At 42.4% G+C, this 24,298-nt stretch overlaps 1 protein-coding gene across 2 annotated transcripts in view; it reads right to left on the bottom strand.

Moving 5' to 3' along the window:
• Positions 1-618: 618 nt before the first annotated feature.
• SENP5 (SUMO specific peptidase 5) overlaps positions 619-24,298 on the bottom strand; it is a 31,863-nt gene continuing 8,183 nt past the window's right edge. Inside the window, exons 2-11 of one of the 2 annotated variants that reach the window (XM_027647626.1) lie at positions 18,373-18,627; positions 17,054-18,260; positions 13,583-13,688; positions 13,292-13,439; positions 12,621-12,668; positions 10,680-10,757; positions 7,295-7,432; positions 5,528-5,611; positions 4,084-4,134; positions 619-3,994 (exon numbers count right to left, since the gene is read on the bottom strand). In XM_027647626.1, the coding sequence (XP_027503427.1) occupies positions 3,884-3,994; positions 4,084-4,134; positions 5,528-5,611; positions 7,295-7,432; positions 10,680-10,757; positions 12,621-12,668; positions 13,292-13,439; positions 13,583-13,688; positions 17,054-18,005 (1,716 nt within the window). In that variant the 5' untranslated portion in view covers positions 18,006-18,260; positions 18,373-18,627 and the 3' untranslated portion in view covers positions 619-3,883. Of the gene's footprint in view, positions 3,995-4,083; positions 4,135-5,527; positions 5,612-7,294; positions 7,433-10,679; positions 10,758-12,620; positions 12,669-13,291; positions 13,440-13,582; positions 13,689-17,053; positions 18,628-23,897; positions 24,098-24,298 lie in introns of those variants that run through there. The other variant, XM_027647625.1, reaches the window with a different exon arrangement.

The raw sequence follows: 24,298 nt of genomic DNA on the forward strand, positions 1-24,298 counted from the left end.
CTGGAGAGGCTTCTCCTAATAACACAGATCCCAAAACAAGCTGCTACAAACATTCCCTCAACCATCACATCAGTTGCTTTTAAAATTAAACTGAAACCAAACCACTGAAAGAAAATAGGGTTTATGGTAAAACTCAATTTTATTACTTCACAGGAACATGGACTTCATTCAACGCAAGAGCACACCCGCGACGCACAGTTGCTGCTCAGTGGAGTTGACTCCACTTCCTGAGGTTCAAATTTTCACGATGAACTGAGTAAATGCTACAGTAGATAATGCCAATCAAAACTCTCAGAAAGTAAAGCCAGGTTAAGCATTACACTGGAGATATAACACGAGGCAGCAACTGTGCGTAAGACTGTCTGGCTTGGTAATCAGTGCATGTGAAACATTCAAAATATCACCTTCACACTCAAGAGAGCCAGGTAAGAACAGAGCAACTGCATAGTAGATAGCACAAAGGGCCAGCCTCCATTCTGCAAGTACCCACCAGCTCAGCAATAGGCATCTCTCTATTCACCTTGCAGAATCAAGGCCACATTTTGCATTTATTGATTTGTATCAGGGACACAGTCATTTAAGACTATAGATTAAAGCAAATGAAATGGAAACTGATAATTCATTTTCAATTCTGTTTAAGGTTTATTACAACTCAGGTAGCTTAAATTTGTCACACACGAGACAGAGGCTTCACCAGTTCTGGGACTATTTGTATAAATCAGCACAGCGAGACAATCTCTTTGGAACAAGTCGTGAAATTTAAGCATCCACCAAACCAGTTCAGAGTGATTTATGAAAATCTGAAGATCACATTAATGGAATTGCTAACAGCCATAACTACATCCACATAAATGTGCCTCTCATAATAAAAACACTCTACATAGTTCTGAATGTTTTAAGAACTAGTAAAATGACTACAGATTATGGAGTCCATCTCCTTTAAGGCATCAAAGACATTCTCAAGGAGGAGTTAATTAGTCCAGTTTCACAGGATACACCATTACAGAGCCTGAGATTCTGACTGTCTGTGATTAATTTCAACCCTGCACCAACATACTTTGCTTACATTAGCTCTGTTTTCAATTTCCCCTCCTTTTTTTTCAGAGGCCCCTCACTGGTGTGTTCACAGCTGGAGACTCAAGTGCAACTCCTCTGTGCTGCCCCATAACCAACTGGAACACTTGTCAGGAAACCTCTAGATGACAAGAAAGCACATAAGAAGTACTTTCCAACATGCATGTTTCCCCACCCTGTTCCCCAGTTCACAAGGCAGCACATTCAAATGCAATCCCCCTCCCCTCAAACGATCTGGGACACACATGCACGTGCTTCAAAGCACCCACGTTAAACACACAGTTCACAGGAATACTGTGCTTTTGCAGATGCTACTGATAAAGGATCACAATTAAAGACTCTTCACTACCTCTCCTATAAGAGGAAGATGGATACCTACCAACCAGCAGCAGGCACCAAGCTTTAGGGAACAACTGCCTGTAGTCCAGTGCTTCAGCACATTCCCATGCAATGAAAAACATCCATCAATGAGGCAACTTTCACAAAAACATAAGGGTCTTTCTCGGAGGCACTGAGTCTCCCAGGCTGATACGGTGTCACGGGACACCTTTCAAGCTTCCTTACCAAATAGCTTAAGTTCTGAAAATAAAAGCAACTTGCTTATGCAGTTCTCTTCCTGTATTCCACTCCCTTTCTGCCAGGAGTCTTGCCTGAGAGTAAAGCCTGCCTTGCATGCACCCAAAGTTCACACCACCTTCATGTCTCTTCCTGGCCACCTGAGTATTCATTCATACTGGTATTTACATACAGGGACAAGCTGCATCGAGGTGAGAACTCCTCTGTCCTCTGGGCTAGTTGTAGCCTGGATCAGTTGTCCCACCACATGGTAGAATAAGCATTGAAGCTGTTCACGTGATACCAGAGCAGAGAGAAGACAAGAATGGCAGCACTGGCTCACATGTGCTATCCCATATGAGAAACTACATCCCAAATCCCAATTTTCATGGAAGTCACCCTCCATTGCTCGCAATCACTTGCCCAAAGAAGGTGCTGCTGTTCTTACCAGTAACATCTCAGGGAAACACAAATAAACCATGTGCTGTGCGGTGCTCTGCGCTACTCGATGGGCAAATGTATGTTTAGCCTGTTTGGGTCTTAAGGTTCTTTTTGATTCAATAAATTCCTTGTTTAAATTATCTAACCAAGTGCTTAAAGCTTTCCTTATCTTGCTAAATTAAGCCAGTCCTTGCCAGCTGCCAACAAGGGGAAGTGGGAACACGCAAGGATACTGCAGGAACTCCTCTAGCACAGTACAGTGCACATACGCTTCCACTTCCCAGCCTGACTGTGCTTGGCACTCTCTCACTTCCCCCTGCTCCCTCCAGTCCTTAAGGAGGGATTTGCACCTGGCTTAGCTCAAGTCTGAATTAATTTGCAAGACAAGGAAGTCAAAGTCGTTTTCCTCCATTGGAAGCCAGGACTATGGACAGACACAAAGTGAAGCTGTGCAACAGATGATGTTTAGCAATGAAAATAGTTTTTCTCTGGGCTCACTCCTTTATCTGGCAGAAAAACACAGCAAAGACATTTGCTGGTGTAGCAGCGCCAGATAACAGTCTCTTCAAACAGAAGTAGCTCTCTTCAGCAAGGAGCACATCATAGTTTACAGACCAAGGTGAAAAACCAACAGATCTACTGCTCTCACCTATCCCTGCCCAGTGCAATAACACCACAAAGCTCAGTGCTGGACTCGCAGCCTCCCACCCCTCTGGAGCAGAGTGACACAACCTCGTTGTGTCTGTACAGCACCCACCACAAATGCTGTTATTACCAACCAGACCCATCGGTGCTACTGAACGCAAACAAACCAGGGACAATCAAACAGCAGATGCAGCAGAAATGAATTAATTTATATTAGAACAAAAGCAAAAGCCAACGGGAGGTTAAAGACAACAAGCTTTGAAGACAGAGCTGAAGGAAGAAATGTCAAAATGGTACGTTTCACTGCATATTGTGAATCTGAGAAATGACTCAAAACCATCTGAGATGTAAACAGTTACAGCCAAGGAGTTTATCTTACTATCTAAGCTGTGACTCTTCAGGGCCAGCTTTGTAATTCTCCTTAATACACACATCATGGAGACTTCTGCAGCATCTAGGAACTTAAATCAATCTGAACGACTGAACACTTTTGTAGTTCCTATTATACAGACAAGTGCTGAAGCTTTATTTGTGCAAAGGCTGCTTTTTATCTATAGGGACAGGCTGATAATGGCAGCCAGATAAATGTTAACAAAACAAACTTTATTACCAATTTGAACTATTTTAAAAAGGAGTCTTCACAAATTAGAACTGTAGATGAGTTTAGCCACCCTAAGAAGTGGTATTCAGTATTGTACAGCCACAACAGGGACAATGTAACTACCAAATAGGTTCTAGCTGTTCTTTTTATGGCATTGATTTTTTTTGATACATTCAAAGCATTATTGCATCAGAAAACATACCATGCATCTTTATGTTTCCAGACAAATTCACCTGTATTTGTCATTTCTAGCTACATCTCAAAGGTGCACCAAATCTACAGTTTTATGGTTTTAGTTGCATGCTTTGCCTATATGCATGCTGAGATAATAAATATTAAATACAGGAAAGAACATAAGAGAACCAAACTGACATTAGGAATACTCTACGGCAGCTCTGTTATGTTCTGCCAGTTAAAGAACTTGTCAAAAAATTGAGGTAACGACAGTGGCCACACCACTCAGCTGAGAATCACTCAAAATTCTTGGAAGTTTTCAGAAATTCAAGTACACAAACACCAGCTGCAACTTGTCAGAAATGCCAGAGAAATTAGGTTGGCTGCATTTTATTAGTCTATTAGCTGGCGTTCACACAGCTCCTTGTAAATCCTTTTTCTCACTCGGGGCATATCTTCCTGGGAGAACTGAAAAGGCTGGTCTAAGGCGAGGCACTTGCAGTACTGGGGAAAAGGAAAAGGCTTGGTTGAAATAAAGAACATTTACTATATGAACAATACAGGCCACTGATTGTAAAAAGCAGTACTCTTACCTGGAGCACAAAAACCCCACAGTCACTGTCATTTTTCTGTTGTGGAATGCACTAAAAAGAAAAGAAACAAGGAGAGACACGTTAGATCTTTATCCTTTTACTTTTCCTTTTGTTCTCTAATTCCTGTTTAAAGTCCAAAAGGAGATCATCATAGCAATCAGTCGTCTTGTTCTCAGAGCTGTTCTGCAACACCAGAAACTGGAGTTGCAATTATTTACTCTGATCCCACATTTTGCAAGGTGACACTCAAACACCTTGTTAGAATAACACCTAACATTTAGAAAAATATATAGTGTAGGACAGAAAATAAATTACAAGTCTTTATTTCAAGTTTATTTTCTTTTAGTGACCTACACAGAACAGCTTCTCAATTAGTTTAAATAAATGTTTGTACAGCATTATCTGCTTTACACAGGACAAAACTGTATCAGCAAAGTCACACAGGCCTAGAGGAAGATTACTCTCAGCACCCATGCTACCAGCAGTGGCCTTCTTCCCCCAGCCACAGCAAAGGGTCTCAGGGAACATGATGAATGGTCCATTGCCAGACAACAGGACTGAACAGGGCAGTCTCGAATGATAACTTCCAACCTTCATTATTTCCTCAAACATGCTCAATTTTGATATGCAGAGCTAAAAAGTTCCACACATTAGTGCTGTTATGTCTCCAGCACTTGAAGAGGAAAAGTAATTGTTTTTCCTCAACTCCCAGATCTTCTGCCTCGCAGAATGCAGGAGAACGAACTGACTGCACAGGTTGTGCATGAGTGCAGAGAGGAATCATTTCATCATTGTATCAGCATCTAAAAATAAACCTGTGTGAGGAGGGAGCTGTTGGGAGTATGTCTAGTGTGCAATGACCTGTTTTATATCTTTGGAGCCATTATGGGATGGCTACACAAATTACATATTCCCTCATTTACACTACACAGAAGTTATTCCCTTTTATTGTTGCCAGACTTCGTTTACTTGCGATCAAACGCAATGTGCCACAAACAGCCCTGGAGACCAAAGCCCTCTATCCATAGCAAACATAAAATACCGGCAGTAGCAGCATCAGCCTGTTCCCTCCCTCACCAAACCCCATCCTTTTGGCATTCAGAACAGCCCTTTCAGGAGAAGGGAGAAAGCTAAGTATCCAGCTCATTCAGTCCTTGACCTCATGTCAATATGGGCACCAGCTACAGGTTTTGCTGTATGATATATAATCGTCCAGAGAAAGGCTCAGATCACCAAGTCACTTGCAGAAAGTGGTAAAGACCTGGTAGGAGCTGAATGAGCAAGAGAGCTCAAATTCCCATGTGTAACTACCTGCATCGCTCGCAGCACCCTCCACACGTGCAGCATAAACCCATTTACTACTTGTACAAATATATGGGTTTAGAAGCAGCCTCATGAAATCCCCCACAAAGTCAGATTCCAGGGCTCAAAGTGCTGCTATTACCTTTGTCACAGCAGTCTGCCAACCCTGAAGGAACTCGGGGCGATTCTTCTCTTTTGCTTCAGTCAGCAAATACTTTCGAATGTTCTTTAAAGAGGAAAGGAAAAAAGCAACAATATTATTCACCAGCTAAAGAATAGGAGAGAGACATTGCCATCTTGTCTGCTATCCTTCTGACAAGGAGGACAAATTTCATGTGAACATGAGGAGCTGAGCTCAGATCTAGAGGTAAAGACATGAACTCTGGTGGGTGCTTGTGCCTTCTACCATCAAGGCTCATTTTGGTCTATTAGGGGGACCTCTAATACCCCTCAGCCCCACTGCTGTACTTCATACCAGACTAGCTGTGGCATTCAGACACAAGGTCAGAGTGTTCCCAGACATGCAGAGAAACAGAGTGCAGCCTGGCATGTGTTTTTTCCTGGCTTACTGGCTGACACCAAGGCCCTTGCGTTCAATACGATCACATTTTCCTGCCCGAACCTCAATGCAACACGCCTGAGTTCTGTAGCTAATCAACAAAGCTCCAGGGACAGTTTTAGTGACATACAGGAAAAAATAAGCTGACACAAGCGAAGGAAAGGAAGCAAGATAAATGAGACTACGGTCTTGGGTTAAGCAAATCCTTCTACTTCTCTGTAAACAGGCTGGGGGTTTATAGCACAATTTAAACACACGGTAGCACACAAATATTCAGCTTAAGTGTGTAGATCACAGTGGAGTCTGGGATATTGCTCCCCTCCTTCCCCTAGAAAGGGCAGCAATAAAAGTATCTCATGTTTGTGAGACATTCAGATACAAATGCCTTGCCTGGAGTGGGATGGGAGAGGCCACATTGCAAGACCGCAGGAGAGACCGCAGGGCTGCTGAGAGGGACCCCTGGTTTATGCTGCACATTCAGAAACTGGAGAACATGAGATCTCTTGCTCCCAGGACAAACATTAGCTTCATCCTCAGCAAATGCCAGCAGGCATACTATCTTCATTCAGAAGTCCTAGCTGGGAACTCTCCTGGGTACAATAATTACTACTCTTCTGTGAGCCAACAACTACACACAGTCAAAAGTAGAAGGCTGCCGCATCAAGCAAGCAATTAAGTTGACAAAATTAGCTTTTGTAAGAAAGTCATTACAATTTGCTAGGCCCAGCAAAAATTTCCTGGCTGCTCTTTACCAGGAAGACTGATAATTTAACTCCAGTGTTTAGGTCGCAGCCTTTAAAGGTTGCTGGGTTATAACCAGAGGCAAACACCCCGCGTGTACCAACGCAGGTCAAGGAAAAAGGCAACACACTGTTAGTAGCACGGTTACATGTAAACCCCACTGGGCAACGCTACAGCATCTCAGTCCTGTTCTCTCACCCAGGTAACCTACCCTCAAAAGGACCACAATTCATCATTTCCTAAACACAAGTACCTTGACAGATGAAAGAATGACCCTCACTCTCCTTGGGGCTCGTCTGCTTCCCTACGGAACCAGGCTCTGAGCTCCTGCTTTTCGCAGGAGTAACAAGACAGAGTCAACCAAAGCTGGGCTGACTACATGGTCAGCCTAATTAGGTAATAGGCAATCTGACCTCAACTCCCAGCTCCGGTGTGACCCTCAAGATCTGTGCTTCAGACTGCTCAGCAGGACACACTGATTCTCATTTCATACACGGCAGGACAATGACAGACATACTGCATTTAAAGTTTATGGCTGAACAGAAGAAAGGGGGGAGTGTTTGTTTAAGAAAACAGTTCAAACTTCACAGACACAGCTGTCACTCTTACCTCTACACAAAACTTAAAATGAATGCCTTGGGAATCATAAAATGAAATAATTCGACTGGGGATGTTCACAGTAATGAGGGACCAGTGGACTTCCAGGTGAATAGGAATTAACAAGAGAGTCTTTTTGAATAAGTCCACCTGGCAAGAAGAAGAACAACATATATTAGATACAATTCCACAGGCAGAACACAGCAAAGCAACAGATTAATTGTATCCATCTCCTCTCTGCCACCCCGTAACTGAAGTCTTCTTTTGTCCCCTCTGCTCTTTCACCACATTATTCACATTTATCTCATGCACAATTTATTAGTAGGTAAAAAAAATACAGTTACAGCCCAGAGAGTGGCTGAGAAGCCTTGTACAGTACCACAGTTAGTCATCTGTGTATCCGTGGCAAATCCTGCTCACGTTGCACTACAACATTTGAGTTGAAGTGGGATTTCTTAGGTAATGATGGTAATATAATCGAGCCCCGATTTAGGTTAGCTACATATCTTCAGTAATGACACTCCTGCAGTGCAAGCAGATTTTTATCAGAGCTGCCTTGTGGACAAGTGACAGACTTTGGGGCATTGGTTGGTGAGAAGCTCAACACGACTCAGTAATGTGCACTGACAGCCCAGAAAGCCAACTGTATCCTGGGTTGCATCATAAACACTGCGGCCAGCAGGTTGAGGGAGGTGATTCTGCCCCTCTGCTGCACTCTTCTGACACCCCACCTGCAGTACTGCATCCAGCTCTGAGGCCTCCAACATAAGAAGGATGTGGATCTGTTGGAGCGGGTCCAAAGAAGGCCAAAAAGATGTTCAGAGGGCTGGAGCACCTCTGCTGTGGAGACAGACTGAAAGAGTTGGGGCTGTTCAGTCTGGAGAAGAGAAGGCTCAATAGAGACCTTTTAGTACGTTCCATTACCTCAAGGGGCTACAAGAAAGCTGGAAAGGGACTTTTGACAAGAGCATGAAGTGACAGGACAGGAGTTTAGAGTAGATATAAGGAAGAAATTTACTGTGAGGGTGGTGGGACCATGGCAGAGGTTGCCCAGAGAAGCTGTGGATTTCCCAGCCCTTGAAGTTCAAGTCAAGGTTGGACAGGGCTTTGAGCAACTTGGTCTAGTGGAAGGTTTCTTTCCCACAGCAATGGGGGTTGCAATGAGATGATCTTTAAGGTCCCTTCCAATCCAAACCATTCCATAAATCTATGAAGCAACTGTCATTACAAACACCCCACAGAACCAGCAAGCTGTGCAGTTTGACTCCCTCTGCTGTAACACAGGCTGTGTGACTTGCCAGAGGAAGGCAGAGAAGGAGTGCATGATGCTTTGGTAAGCAGAGAAAAGGAAGGGGAGGTGGTAGAGCAGATTCATCCTTTCTTGATCTAAACTTTGTAGCAGATGTACTGTGGTCACAGGCAAGCAAACAAGGGAGAAGGTCTTGAAGTACAGAACGAGTAGATCACATGCAACACCCCCAGTGTCTGTGTGGCAGATGAGCCCTTATGCTTTTGGAAGCCAGCCAAGCCAGGGCCTTTCATGATCTTCCTTCTTCCAGCTCCTCTAGAAACGGGTGTCTAATTGCTGGGGTTTTAGTGGTACAGTCCAGAAAATAAGTAAAAATAGAAAGCTGAACTAAATGAACTCATCCTGCGGGAAGATGTCTATTTTTTTTTTAAGCACTGTGCAATTTGACCAGTACATAATTGCAACACTACTGGCAAAGACAGGTCTTTTGTAGGAGAGGAAAGTGTATTTTTTGAGTAACAGTGGGAAGCTGAAGAGACAAAAAGGCCTGGGCATTCATAGCAGTTATCAGCTGAGCCTTGCTCACAACAGTCCTTTGATTGTGACAAGCATCAACCCCGCTCCCACCTGCAGAAACTGCTTCCTGACCAGATTACAGCACACTCTCTGCACGGCAATCCATCATTCTTGGAGAGAAGCAGACAGATGTCAGCCAGCAGCAAGCTGAGACCACAAAGGAAAACTGGAAAAAGATAAATGAACTACACCTTCTGTGATGTCCAGCAACAGCAGAGCCATGCTAAACTCAAGGATCCTCATGTGGCTTTAGCTGTTGGATTACTGCAGGTGTGCAAACCTGTAGCAGAAGAGTGCAAAGAGACAGCCAAAAGCTAGGAGGGTCTTTAGTTAAGACCTGATGTACAGGAAGAATGGTGGCAACCCAAATTCACTTCACTAAGACACCACAGAGTCAGATGACATGAGAATGGATCAGGAGTGCCAGTGTGATCCTTGACCAGAAGGGACAGCAGCTCAAACCACTGCAGCAAGACACAGAACAGGATATCCTGTATCCCAGGAGAGCACATATATAAAACCTGGTACAATACTCTACTGTGTTTATAGAGCAGATACAACTTCCCCTTAATTGCATATTGCAGGATGAAGGAGTCTACAGAATCCTTCCCATAGAAACTGCTTAGTCCTCAATCTTGCTTTAGGAATTCTTCAAGAATTTTAAGTGTAAATGTCTAAAGAGCTGTCCTGCTCTCATCTGGTACCCCCTCAGAAGCAACAGCAATACAGGCTCTGCTTCCAGAATCTACCTTCATTTTTGGGGTTTTTGCAAAACTTGAGCTGCTGGAGGAAAAGAACTTTTAAAAAAATAATATCTGGGAATATTAAGCCACAATATTCCATCTCACTTTAAAGAGATTTTTAATAAATTATATGAATAGATTTTATATTTGGATAATGAGTTCATCTCTAGCATTTCACAGATGTGTGCTATTTAAGTGCTTCTGTAGAAAGATCATACATTCAAACATGGCCCTTGATTAGTCTTGCCCCACTGCCCATATTAGAAAGGACAAATGTTCATAGAAAAAAAAGAGAGTATTGCTCTTTATATTAGCTGCCTCTGAAAATATCAGAGCCCATGATCTGGTACGGGTTCTGGAAAGCACAGTGAATTCTGTTCTTGCCATGAGAACAACAGTTTGGCTTATTAACCATGGTTCTCTAATTTCTCTTTTCTAGTACCTGTATGTGTTACTCAGGAGTAACAACTTGATTTTGTCACAGAATGCCAGTTTGAGATAAAAGGAAGAAGCAGAATTAAGTCTGGTCTCCCGCAGATTAGTGTACCTGGAACTGCCAGGAGCAGTAGGAGACATTTCTTGCAGTTAAATTAACAACTTGCATGAACATACACAAAGAGATAACCTAACACTGAAGATTTAGCCATTAGAAGCACATTTTCACAACATCCCCATACTAACTTGAACAGTGCCACACTATTTTTATCAAGCTCTCCCCAATTTGTTCAGCTCCTTTGCCAATCCATCCTTTGCAGATAACACAATGTAACCCAGTTTCAAGTTAGTGATTCAGCCCAGCCCAACAGAACCCAAGAACTAACAAGGATACCTTTTTAGTCCATCGTTTTACCCCATTATATCCTTTGGTTACGAGCTGTCTATGAAAAAAGCTGTTAAAGAAATGAACCTAAAAAAGAGAGAGAGGAGGAATGAGCACAGAAATCTTCATGCACAGTCATTCCCCTTCCCCCAGGATAATTTATACAAAACAACTTGTAATGAGGCAATATTTAATGCAGGTTTAGAAACACAACCCCAGTAGGGACAAACAGAGGCTTTGCCAAACCTAAACTATTGCTGCTCTTCAGCAAGCTAATAAAATAAGCCTTATTTCCCTATAATATATGATGTGAGCCACTGCAGCATTTATATTTACATTTTTGTATCTCCAGGCATATCATGTTTAATTTTTTTGTTGGGGACAGACTTGGGAGAAAAACACCATGATAAGGAGTTATAGTTTTAGTTTTTGTTGTTCTTTACAGGGATCAAGGAAGAAAACACTGGACTGGAAAAGCGGGGGTGGTGAAGAAGGGAGTAACTTCTGGCTTTAGTTGCTGGAAGCTGAGACACAAAAAAAGAATTCATCAAAACAGTTACGAGATTTAGTCCAACAACATGGTCTTCTGTATTCAACTACTATGACCAGCTCCCGACAAAACCAATATTCTACTACTGAAAAGCATTTTTAAGGAATGAGGAGATCCATTTTGTAAGTAAAAATCTACATTTATGACAAAAAAATGTAGGCTTACGTTAAAAAAAATATTTAGCTCCAGGTTAACACCATTACTCCCTGTGCTTAGCTTCTTGCAATTACAGGAACAGATTAATACAAATAGAAATCTGCAACATCTGCTTTTAATAATTCTGCTAGTGTAGAGGTGGTAGAAGGCTTCAGTTATTACTTGAATAAAAAAGTTAGAAAATTCAGCATCTGAGAACAGTCTAACACCCATTAGCTATGCCAACAGACTTCAAAACCACATTCTGAGGTACCAGCACAAAACCTCCCATGAGGATTTCAATTATGCACTATGAAGAAAAAGCAGACACAAGCAAACACATACAATCTCTAATACCCCAACCCCAGGACACACTCAGGAAGTACAGAGAATACTAATGAAGAACTGCCATCACCTCCCAATCAAAGCAACAATGCTCTTTCTTCTGGGTTTGAAGATTTAATTTAAGAGTTACATTCTGCAGAGCTAATCTAAGAACGGTTTTGTTTGGCTCTTCCTTTGTGGTCTCACCTGAAAATTGTACAGCCCTATTAATAAACAGATGGGGTTTTATAATTGTCACTGCTGCAAATTTAGTCACAGAATGGGGGGGGGGGGGAGCTTGTTTTCTTGATTATTTTTTCTTTGCTTTCTTTTTCTCAAGTGCCACCAACGGGCACTGCAGTTGCAAAGCAGTAAGCATTCTGTTGAGGATGCACAAAACAGAGTCCTGCAGAGTCAATACTGCCAAGGAACCGAGCAGCTCCACATCAATTCACATTCACCAGGCAGGCAGCTGACACAGCTTGAGCTGTTACAGCCCCCACAGCTACGAGGTGGGTGGGAGGGTGAGTGCAAGCAGCTCATGTGCATGGTTCAGATGCTAACACTCATGGTTTGTCATCTCAGCAGAAATTCATCTTCATCAGAAATTTCAGCTGAAACACCAGACTGGTGAGCAAGGGCATGGACACAGCACTTTAGAAGTAAATAAGCTGGAGACAGAAACCTCCAGCGGAGAGAGAAGAGTGGGATGGGTGAAAACCCGGCAAGTGTCTTCTACAGGTCCATCAGTAACATTAAGCTACCACAGAGACCACCTGCAGAGCTAATACAAGTTCCTGAAACAAGAGCAACACCACTAAAAAGGAACACAACTCGAAACATCATTGAGCTGAATCTCGATTCTGTATCTGAAATTCAGTTTCACCCTTCCCTCTCAATGTCTCAATAAGGTACATTTGCATGATAGCAAAACCCCTCACCTTTTCAGGGACTGCATCCATTACGAGTTCACCATACATGTTAATTATCTGTAAGAGTCAGTAAATAGTTGAATACATACAGCATAATATTGTAAGACCCAAATTCACAAGTTCCCACAAAATATAGGACGCTTCACATTAAAACAGCAATATGGAGAGAAGCCTTTACAGTAACATGGTCTGAAGGACAAGCACTCTGGAACTAATAGTGGCCAGCCTGCAGAGAGATCATAACTGGCTGCTTCAAGTCTCTCTCAATCTTAAATGTAGTTTAATTCAATTTAAATCTATTGGTGCATGCCCTGGGCTCTGCAGCCTTCTCAGTTTTTTGGCTGTGGGCCACAGTCTGCTATTTCACTTCGTTGTTCTTATAATCTGCTCGAGCTCGGGGATGGGGGGAGTTTCTAAAACCTGTATAGGTAGCCACTGTTTTATGAAAACAGTGCCACATCATTTTTTCAAAAGGAACCAGTCTAGCTGTGACACCTCACAGCTTCCAGACTAACTGCACTTGTCACTGTAAAAGCTGCGCACCACTCCTTCTATTTCTCAAATATAAAGTAAGGATAGTCCACCTGTAATGTTAGCAGAAGATGCACAACTGATATTCTAATACAAATGGGTTAAAAAGGGCTAGAGAAGCACATGAACGAACACCAAGCATTTCTGACCTGGTCATTCAGCCAGTTCTGGCCTTCCAGTGTAGCCAAATCATCCATATCTAGCATGTGCTTATTATAGAAGACCCGGAAATTGCAAGTGGAGGGTTTTGGATGTTTTTCCCGATACTTCATGATTTCCCTGGTGATAAAAGGTTTTCTAAAACAGGATTGGAAACGTAGAGAAAAATTAAGTCAAAGTCATGTTAAACAGAGTTCTGTTCTGCTAGTTGTTAAGACATGGAGCATGCAGTAGCAATGCAAGCAATTTGTCCTTTACCAACTGTGAAATGTGCTACACACCTATGGGAGAAATCTTCATTAAAGACTTCTTTTAATCTTCCCATGACATCTTTTTCACAGAGTGGTACTAAACTGCCATATTTCTTCATAACTTCATCTAGGAATCCTTTAAATATACCAGAAAAAATGAAAGTGCAAACATATAAAAACCTTCTGAGTCCACCACTCCAACAAAACAGCCAGTTCTTACAAGTACAAGCAGCAATCACTGCACCCAACCAACACACAGCACCACACATGGTAAATATATATTTAAGAAAACTAAGCTCAAACTGGCAGCGTTATATAAAAGTAGGGGTAGGGGAAGAAGGACAAAAATAGAGATGTGTGAATCTGATCACTCAGCTTTACAGGAAAAGATCAGACCTCGTTCTTGCCATATATACACAAATCTACACATACACATATCTACATCACACTTAAATCATTTTACTGCAACATGAAAAGCCATCAGTTCCTGCAATGGGTTTCACTGAAACTGCAGTATCCTGTCCTTATGACTCTCCTCAAATGCAGGCAGCCTTAGTTGGCAGAGTGTTTCCAGTCTGCTCAGTTCTGCTGCTGCCACCACAGCAAATGGAAAAGATGCCAGACAGACTCCCAGCAAGTTTAATTCCTTTACCCTTGTATCTCAGGGATGGCATTTAAGGTGACATGGACAGCCATGTCAGCCTGCCATTGCCCAGGAAAGCACTGGGTGACCACAACAGCAGAAACAAAAGATATTAACTTGGAAGTAATGAAGAGATGAATGCTGGAGGAATTAAAAAACTTGGAAAATAAGATTTTTTTTCCTTCCTCAAACACAAGACTGGAAGACTAGAGATATAAATTCCACACAAGCATCCAAAACCACTTTGAGAACGAAAGAGAATGGAGGGAAAACAGGATTTCAACACTTGCTAGTGAACAAGTGAAAAAAGACCAAGTTGTCCAGCTTTCTGAAAATGAATTTTCAAATGCAGCAGAAAACATATGTTCTGTGTAAAGAAAGCTCAATCTGAGATCAGAGTCCAGGGAAACTGCAGTAATGCGAAGTCCAGGACTCTTCTCAGGCCGGGATGCGATGGCAGAAAGCATCACTACACAGTGCAATGTATGTTCAGTTCTCTGCTTACTAAGGCTTTAACAATATTTCCTGGAAACTTCCAAGATCAAGATAGGAAGAAGCAAGATGAGAGAAACATTTGACAGAAAAAAAGTGGCAGAAAAACAGCACTAAGAATAAAAAAAGAAAGGAGAGAGACCAAGGAAAAAAACCAAAACACAATGAGTCGAGGAAAGCAGTGAAGATATAACAAGTGTGACAGAAGGATGGCAGGGAGGATTGAGGAGCAAGATCAGACCACAAGGAAACATTCTTCATGGGAAGATAAACTTTCCTGCAACTCTGCCTCACATTTGCCTAACAACTTTTATCCCTTACATCTCAGCACACTGTGACAGGGAGGACATTTCTCACTCTGGGTAGCAGTCTAGATAGACAACGCATGGTGCTTATGAGTGCACCTTATTCTCTTTCAGTATATAAAACTTTAAAAAGCTTTTCATTCATACACTGAGGAAGAATTGTTCTTGTCATTACAATTAACAGCAGCAGAGTTCCAGGAGACTTCTAGCTAGACCCTGACCTTGCTTGGGCTGGTGTAACTCAAGGAAGAAATACAAAGTTCAGCCCTGCTGCAAACTCAGATACCTGTCATGAACGGGATTTACCAGGGGGCTCTGTTTGATACCTAATAGCACATCAGAATGCACTAAGCAGTGCAGCCCATTAATATCCGAGTTCAGCTGCTGCAGAGAAATTTGAAACTTGAGAGCAGCCCTAACACATCTCCTTCAAGCTTCAACCCCAGGAACTCTTGCCAGGTTAGCACTATCTTTTAGGGTGCAGTTAATATTAACACTCCTAAACACACAAGAACTCCTATACATAGTTATACCACAACTAAAATTCTTTTTTTTTACAGTTTGTCAGCTAGGAAAACTCAGAAGTGCTATACTAACAATATATGTGTATGTACAGTATGAATATGTATGTAGCATGGACTTGGCTTCAATCCTCTGAGAGGAAACCTCAGCTCTGAAGAAAACAGAAATTGGTCTCACCTACTTTCATACAGAGGTTAGGTAAGAATTCTCTTAAAATTGTCAAGTGTGAGAAAGTTTAGTGCATCTGCTGTTTGCCTTTTTATTTTTTTAAACTATTCAGGCCTCTCATGAACAAGAACATGACTGCCTACCAGACTACAAAAACTTAACCTTTGCCACCCCCATACAACCTTGGTTCTTGACTGTTACAGAAAGACTACACCCATTTTTCTGATGGACAAACTTCAAAACTCCATTGCAGAAGTGGTCTGTTCACTGGGGTACCACAGTTTCTCTCATTTTCTCACAGTGTCTGGTCCTTGCTGGATCACATAAAGCCAGTCACAGAGAAACACCTCCCACACATCTCCCATGCAGATGTGGACGTGGAAAGCTAAATCCTTTTTTGAGGTTCACTGTCTCCTTTTTCATATTTTGCTTTAGAGAAACAATTGCAAAACTGAAGGACAAAAAGGTGGGCAGAATAATCAGAGCATGTCAAACTTCAAACAATCCCTTTAACACTAGTTAACAACAGCTTCAGGTGTATGGGGCTCTATAAAGGCAATTTCTCCAAAGGAAGACTTCAGTTGTCAGAACATCACTGAACTTACATTAATGGTATCAGATGGCACAACGTGTTAGCTTACTGCTCCTTACTATGTGTGTAGTATGCTGCTATACATAAATGAGACACCATTACTATTTTTATCATGTTCCTCTTTGGAGAGACTATCATATACTGCATGCTCAGCATTGAGTAAAAAAATCCCAAAGCCTTTTTGCTGAACCTTTGCTAAGTCTAGTTTTGCCTTTTTAAAAAGTATTGTCTAATAAGATTCATTAAGCCTACTTTATGAACAATCAGAGAGAAAGCTAAGGGACAATGAACAATATTTGGCTATCAAAACCTCAGTTTAAGCGATTTAGTTTCAGTCTAAGAGAGGTCAAGAGAAGAGAGGATAAGGGTGGAAGTATTAGAATACCTAGGATTTTCAAAAACCTAATTAAGAGTAATAATTTAAAACCATTTTAAACATTTAAAAAAGTGAATCATCTTCTGAAACCACATCAGACATTTAAAATTTCCATCAACAATTTTCCACAGATTCCAATTAAATTACATTGTATTCTCTAAAACAAAATAAGCAGAGGCACCCCTTAACTATTCCTCAGAATAGCTTGTCAGATTGGTTTGTCCTTCCTCCATGCAGCTCTCCTCTTTGCAGCCTCACTTCAGCAAGTGTTATGCTAAGCAGCCTTTACAATTCACGATAAGAAACCATTTCTATAAAGGAATTAATGCAACATGTAAACTCCACAATACATCCAGCACTTTTCAGGAACTCCTGGATGCCCTAAGATATGTAAAAGGTGTACCACAAAGCCACGTTGCCAACTGCTCATCAGCCACCCGGGAAGTTTTCTGACTGTTCCTTTTGCCTCCCTTCCGAGTTCCTGATTTCAGTCCCGTGCTTTCTGGTGAAGGCTCCTCGAGAGGACTTTTACAGTAAGGGTGATCTAGTAACTTTGAACTAAAAATGTCCAAGGAGCCCTCTACTTCCATTTGGCTAGAGCTGTCCTCGTTTTGTGTCAGCTCCATGGATAAAGGTCCATTTGCAAAATTATCATCAACAGCAGAATCCTGCACGGAGGATTGCGACAGTGTCATTCCATCTACACCCATAACCTCCTTGGATTCTGCACCATCTTGATCTGAAACAGTAATTTGTTTTTCTGTTGCGGGGACAAAAATGTCAGAACAATGATTCTCTGACAGAGCCCCATTGGTCTCCACCTGGTGCAAGGCCTCTGCCTCTGGAGAAGCTCTACCATGCAGTTCTGGTGGGACAGCATCCACACTGCCATCCTGCCCTCCGGATCCCGGGCCCTCAGAACACGGCTCAGCAGATGGTAACGCGTCCTGTGTACGGCAGATCTCAGGTGCACAGATTTCATTCTCCTCACCTAAAGATTTGGGTGTATTATTGTTCATATCTGATAAGCTGTACCGGTTCCAAAGACGGCTACTTTTAGATTTCCAGTAGGAAAACCAATTACACAATCCACTTTCAAAATCCCACTGAAGCGTCTCTTGATGGTCCCTTGTAGCTTTCTTCACCCACCTTGGCTTGATTTTTCTCAGTTTGCAAGTTTTGCCTCTTGCTCGAAGTTTCGGGGATTTTATGATTCTATACCGAAACCTAACCATAGAAAGTTTCTTATGCATCATAAATAAAAATCTCTTTTTTACAGTATGATGGTTAAATTTGGACCTCTTCAGAGCTGTCAAGAGGCCACGAGTTCCATTCCACTCCCTTTGCAACAGCATTTCCTTTTATAGTTGTTTAAAACTACCAGGACTGTGTTGCCCTCACCATTATTGCTCTCCTCCCCGCTATATACAAAACCACCTTCCTTTACAGGTAAGGCAGAACCTTCCAGCGTACCACATGAGACATAATGGATATTGCCAGAGATGCTATTAAGAACAGCAACAGTTTCAAATTCTTCATTCAAGGGATCTTCACTCTCAAAGGGTTCATTGTTGAGTTTCCTTACTGCTTCTCCAGATGGGCTTTCGGTTCTGCAATAGGGACGGGATCTTTTTGCTCTCAGTAGTTTTGTAAGGAAAGCTGTATGACTCAAAAGTAGGTTTTGGACAGGATTCTGCATTTAGAAGCACATGAGGAGCCCACCTGCTATGGAGCTCAAGTGTCTTCCTTATGCACTGCAGTCTTCTGTACAGTTTGTTGGGATTTAAACTCACAAATAGCTGAGCACTCTGTATTTTCTTCTAACTTAGAAAAAATTGCTTTTGGAAGCAGTATTTCCCAAGCTTCCCAAAAACAGCGGTCCATCTTCCAGACTGGGTCAGCAACTGATTTCTTTTCCAAAGCAAATGTCTTCTATGGCTTTTCATTTTTCTGCTGCATTATGATCTTGAAAAACAGCTGAAAGAATAAGGGAAATTAATTCAGAGTTATCTGGAGTGTAACATAATAGCAAAACACTAAGGCACATTCCTCAGGCCACATGCCTATCTAAAATTCCACCCCTCCTCCAATCACAATCCCACATTCCCTAGGATATTTTCACTTGCACCAAAAGGAAAATAAGCAATAGCTGCAACGGTTCTGTGTGTAAACAGGCTCTTCTCACTTACCTTCCCTAAAGGTAAAGCAATAAACAGGTAATTCCCACCCATCCCATGCTCCCACTATATATTCCTGACTCCCCGGCCTGAGGTTAAATCTTGAACTGCCCACGCTGTAGGACAAGCACAGTTAACTACCATGCCTCAAAAGGCTTTTGAAAAACAAAACTCTGAAGTCCAAGTTATCAACAAGTGTGTGCAGGCATCCGACTCCATCAGCACTGTACAAAGCCAACCCTTGCTCTTGTGCAATAAACATGAGCAGCCTCTGAAAACACTTCACGTGCTCACACAAAATCTTCCTTTAAAGGAACCACAACGCACAAACTGCCACAGAAATTTTGATTCTCTCACTAGATAAATGACAGTGTTTATTCTGTGAAGTAGTTCCTCTATATTACCAGCAACAACTCCTTCCATACCATTCTATATTCTCACATCATCAGCGTCTATAATCAGTGTCTATCTTTGCATTAATAAAGCAATACCAATGCAGCACACCAGTTAAGAATCCTAAAAATCCCTTTTCCCACTAAAAACCTGCATCTCAAAGTGTTCAATAAGGATATATCTGAGACTACACAAGAGTGCAAAGCCTGCATAGTAATAGCTGTTTATCTTCACTACATAACTAAAAATATCAATTCCAAGTTAGACGAATCTGGAAACACAAGGGGAAGGCATCAGCTGCACACACAACATGAGATGCTTCAGGCAAATTGCCCCAGCCTCACCATGTATTTTACAACAGTTTGAATTTTTCTCAGATTCAGAAATGGAATTTGTCCTGCCCCTCTGACTTATTCTGACTTACAGACTATTACAACAGATTTTGCCTTAGCCATGTCTGTCCTAATCATTACACATAGGCATGACCTAGCTCAAAATAAAAGAGCCTACAAATGAAAATAAAACACTAACAATTGGATTTTAAAGGTAAATATGAATGTTAAACATCTGCAAAAACAGGTATTAAGAGTCTGACTTAAGAACTCTTCAGCATTTTTCACTCTACTCATCTTAGACACAAATAGCAGTTGGAATTTTTTAAATTTATTTTTTTTGTGGAGGACTGAGAGGGGAGTGGAAATGTAGAGAAGATGAAAAATATAACTTATCACTTGGATAACATATTGCCATCATAAAGAAAATTGTCCAGAATCCACTAGACCTACAAACTAGAAAGAAACCTGGCCACCTCCACTGACAGAGATGTGCAAGACAGTACAGCTTAACAGTATAAAAGCACTGCAACAGGGTCTGGCTCTTTTGTAACCCACTACTAGTCACCACACAACCCAGTTATCATAAAAATCAGGACATAACATCTCACCGTACCAATTTTCTCACACTTGTTCTTGAGCATTTACATATTTCTCTACACTAGATGCAGTTTATGCCTACTTTTCCACTGCAAACTCTACATGTCTGTCTATTGTGTGCAGTACCTACAAAACATTCCTTGAGTGCCCCAGTAAACATCAGCTGAACCACAGTTTTGCTAGGACAGCTTATTCCAGCCACACTTCATCCAGGTAAAACAAACAAATGCAGCAAAATTGCAGATTCTCCACAGAGCCACACACATGAGGGGCTTCTGCCAACACAGGGAGTGTTCAGTACTCCAAGGAGAGCACAGCAGATGAAGGCAATGGTTTCACTGCTTCTGAGGCTCTGCAATATGAGGAGTCATTACTTTTCTCCCTGGACTCTCACAGCCAAGTCCAACAGCCTCCATGGGCACGGCCTCGGACATGGAAGAAGGCTGAGCAACCACCAGCTTTCTGAACAGCCTGGAGCACACAGGAGCTCAAAGGCCCAGAGCTGCCACTGCTTCACCCACTGGAGACTGAACTACTGATCACAGTGAGAAAAACACTGAACTAGATTCTAGCAAAGATAAGTCCTGACAACAAAAAGGACCTGAGGCAAATCTGAACCGAGACAAGAGTGGTGCCACAGTTTCGACTCAATTGCAACAGCAATCAAATCATTTGCTCATCAAGTGTTATGAAAGCCAGCTTCTGAAACTGCAACAAAGATAGATGCTAGGAAAGCTACTCAACCCACCTGTTCTTCTGCTTCATTTTTAACTTAGATCATTAAAGAAAACTTCATATAATAACTTTTAAGATGAAAAAATACTTCATGTTTGTCTGTGATGCACACTCCAATTTCTCCACATTATTAATATTCTCTGTATAAAAAAAGTTTCTCCTTAAAGTGGGAAAAAAGTCTGACTAAGCCATTTAATTCCTGCTCTTCCCTTTCCCTATTCAAACATAATCAGTTTTGAGTCTGGATTCCTTTAAAGCAAAAGCCTTCAAGTCCTTAATCCCAGTCCTAGGAGCTGAAACAGTTCACTTTTCTAACAGCAGTGTTACTTAAGAGTGACAAAAGATAATCCATACACGAATATTTAACTAACGATGCTGTTCCAAGAACTTACTTTCCACCAGTGCTACAGGAATATCAACAGGTTTACCTGGCACTGTAAATCAGCAAGGCAATAGGAGAGCTTAAAAATGCACTGCCAGAAAAGGAACTGAAGCAAGTAATGCAAGACCAAAAATAAAGCAAGCACCACCCAAAGTGTATGACCCTGAAGAAAAAGTGACATATTGGCCCCATACATTGACACAGACAAGAAACCTTCAAAGCTGACGAACTTGCACCATTAAGAGAGTCATTTGGGTGGTGTAAGCCACACCTCCACTGCACAGGGATGCTGCCAATACTACACCAGCAAACCCTAAACCCAAGATGTACACCTTCCAAAGACCACACGTGAGAGGAATTTACCATCATTAGTCCTCACCCCTTCAGCTGTCTGACATACCATCTGCAAATGGTTGAATATTAAAAGGCACAAACTCTTTTCCACTGGACAAACACAACCCCAAACTGTTACAGCTCTGTATTAATGGCAGATTCTGATTATAAATTCGCTTTGTACTCAAATTTTTTAAAGACATATTTGGGAGCCATTCTGTTTTCACAATAGATACTTATCCCAAGAGCAAGAAAGCACGACTGCATCAACTTGACATGAAGTTCGCCTAAAATTCACTGAACACTTGCACAGGAATGGAGGAACATGAGGATGTTGATCCTTTGAGTAACAAATCCAGTGCAGATAATGCTGTGTTTTCCTTAGAGCAATTAGCAGCTCACTCCATTTTCAACCTGCACACTGCAACTTAAATCACCTTCAGTGAAACGGAGTACTGGCAAAGACACTATACATTCACATCTTTAACCCATTTGAACCCTGTTAACATTTAACCGCTCATTAGTCCCCAGCACTCCTGTTTATTTTTGGTAGGTTTAGAAAGCCCGGGTCTTAACTGGAAAGCACAGAAATGGGAAAGGCAGTCCCAGCAAATGCTGCTGACAGGACCCTAACAAAGGTTTCTAGATGACACCTGAAGTGTCAGACCGCAGAAACGTTTTGTCCATGCCAGTGGAAACCCAGAGCACTGCAGCAGAGCTACTTCATGCTTAGATCACCACAAGCCGCCTAGGGCCGCATCCAGGTGCCCAGAGGATCATGAGACACACAGAAATGGTAACAAATACAGCTCACTTGCCAAGTCTTAGGTTCTTATTTTTTAACCCCAGGGTGCCCAGATTTTAATATAGATATGTAAATTATAAAAGAGGCTTGTTTTGAAGAGCATCAGTAACCTAAATAAAGCAAACAGCCTTGAGAGCATGGCCTTGTGCAGGTAGGAGTAACTCATGCATCACCTGCTCCCATGGGAGGCGGCAGTTATTGCAACATCAAGTCCAGCCTTTACTGGTGGAGATCAGGGCAGTTCTCAAGGACAGGAATTAAGTAGGAAAGAGAAAGCCAGCCTGAAACTGAGGAGCTGGGATATGCTGTGCAAGGAGATGCCTTCCCTCCCACAAGCGGAATCCAAAATTGGAAAGGGAGAGAGGAAGCTGGGGAAGGGTGTCTCTCTTCAAACCACCACGTGGCCAGACATAAGCTGGTAAGGTCAGGAAGTCTGAAATGACTCAATTAGCACATGCAGAAGTGACACAGACTCAGGGCACTGGGAACTACCTCCTCTTCGCATCCTTTTCTGAGCAGCACAGTTCTGTGAACTCTTAACCAAACAGTTTGTTCCAGAGGTGAAACAAGCCCTAGGGAAAGGCACTTTGACAAAACATAACTCACTAGCACAAGACCATACAGAAATGGCCAAAGTCCGAAGGTACTGACTCACAGGAACATGGCAGGGCATGCAGCTGATGACCTCACGGTCACACTGCAAGGCTTCAGCTCCTGCACTTACCATGGTCTCTTTCCTTCTTTCAACCACCACTTCTGGGAACTAAACCACTGTCTCACCCAGCTGTCTACACATCTACTAGATTTATTTTTGGCAAGATGACTATAATTTACTTATGGAAACATCCTCCTTTGGACTAAACCACAGTAGTGGAAATATGTGTATTAGATAACACATTTAAGAGAAATACTGTCACAAATCAGAGTGATGAAAATTTTACATTAAAGAACCCAAAGTTCCTTTTGTACAAGTAAGGCATAAGGACATAAATAATTTTTAATCTTCGGATTTTAGACTGACTTTAATGGAAAAGCTTTCATTAACTCAAGCTTTGTCCCTTCCTCCCTGAATACCTCTGCAAGGCAGAAGCATGGAAGCAGCTGAAACAAAGTCTGTCAAACCTTGCTGTCCAAGTTCTATGAAAGGAACAGAAGCCAAAATTTCATTTGAGGTCCTTGCATGTGTCTGAGGTCAAGGGTCTTGTTGATGCTTTCCGAAAGCTTTCCTTAAGAAAGAGTGTATTTTCACAAGTATTAAACACATTTTTCTGCAGCTTTGAAAGATGACTTATCTTCTTGTGTTAGCAACACACACAGATAAAGAACAGGTGAGAGTATTAGCAAAGGGAATCTACTTCTCTTCTGAGCTAGAAGTCTAGGCTAGAACAAGTGGAGTTTGGAAATGGTTGTAGGGAGAGCACATTAGTTAAACCCAGTGCTCAGCTGAGCAGCCCAGCTCCGCTGTGCCTGTCCCCTGGCTCAGCACCCACCTGTGTCAGCTGCCAGGGCTGAGCTCCTGTCCCTGCCCAGCCAGCACATCCCAGCCTGGGAGGGCTCCGGGAGGGGAGGGCAAACAGCACTGGAGCAGATCGGTGCTCTGCTTACACTGCAGAGAGACTGGGGGTCTGTGCGAGCAAAAGGCAACCTGGGGGTAGAGCAGTGGGGTCGAGAGCCCCGTGAGGGAAAAACAAAGCTCTTGCAACAACTGAAGATCCCCTTCTACAGCTTCCCAGCCCCAGCAGCGCCCTGACTTTCCTAGTCTGTAGTCAGGGAGAGCCTACCCGTGCTGCGTCCCTGGATTCTCCCCCGAATCCCTGCTCTCGCTGGCCCAGCCAAACCCCCGCGGCAGCGCCAGGCAGCCGGACACCCCGGGGCGGGCACGGTGGGGCGG

The sequence above is a fragment of the Corapipo altera genome, unplaced genomic scaffold, assembly GCF_003945725.1.
Source record: "Corapipo altera isolate COAL_440 unplaced genomic scaffold, ASM394572v1 113, whole genome shotgun sequence".
NCBI classification, from domain to species: domain Eukaryota; kingdom Metazoa; phylum Chordata; class Aves; order Passeriformes; family Pipridae; genus Corapipo; species Corapipo altera.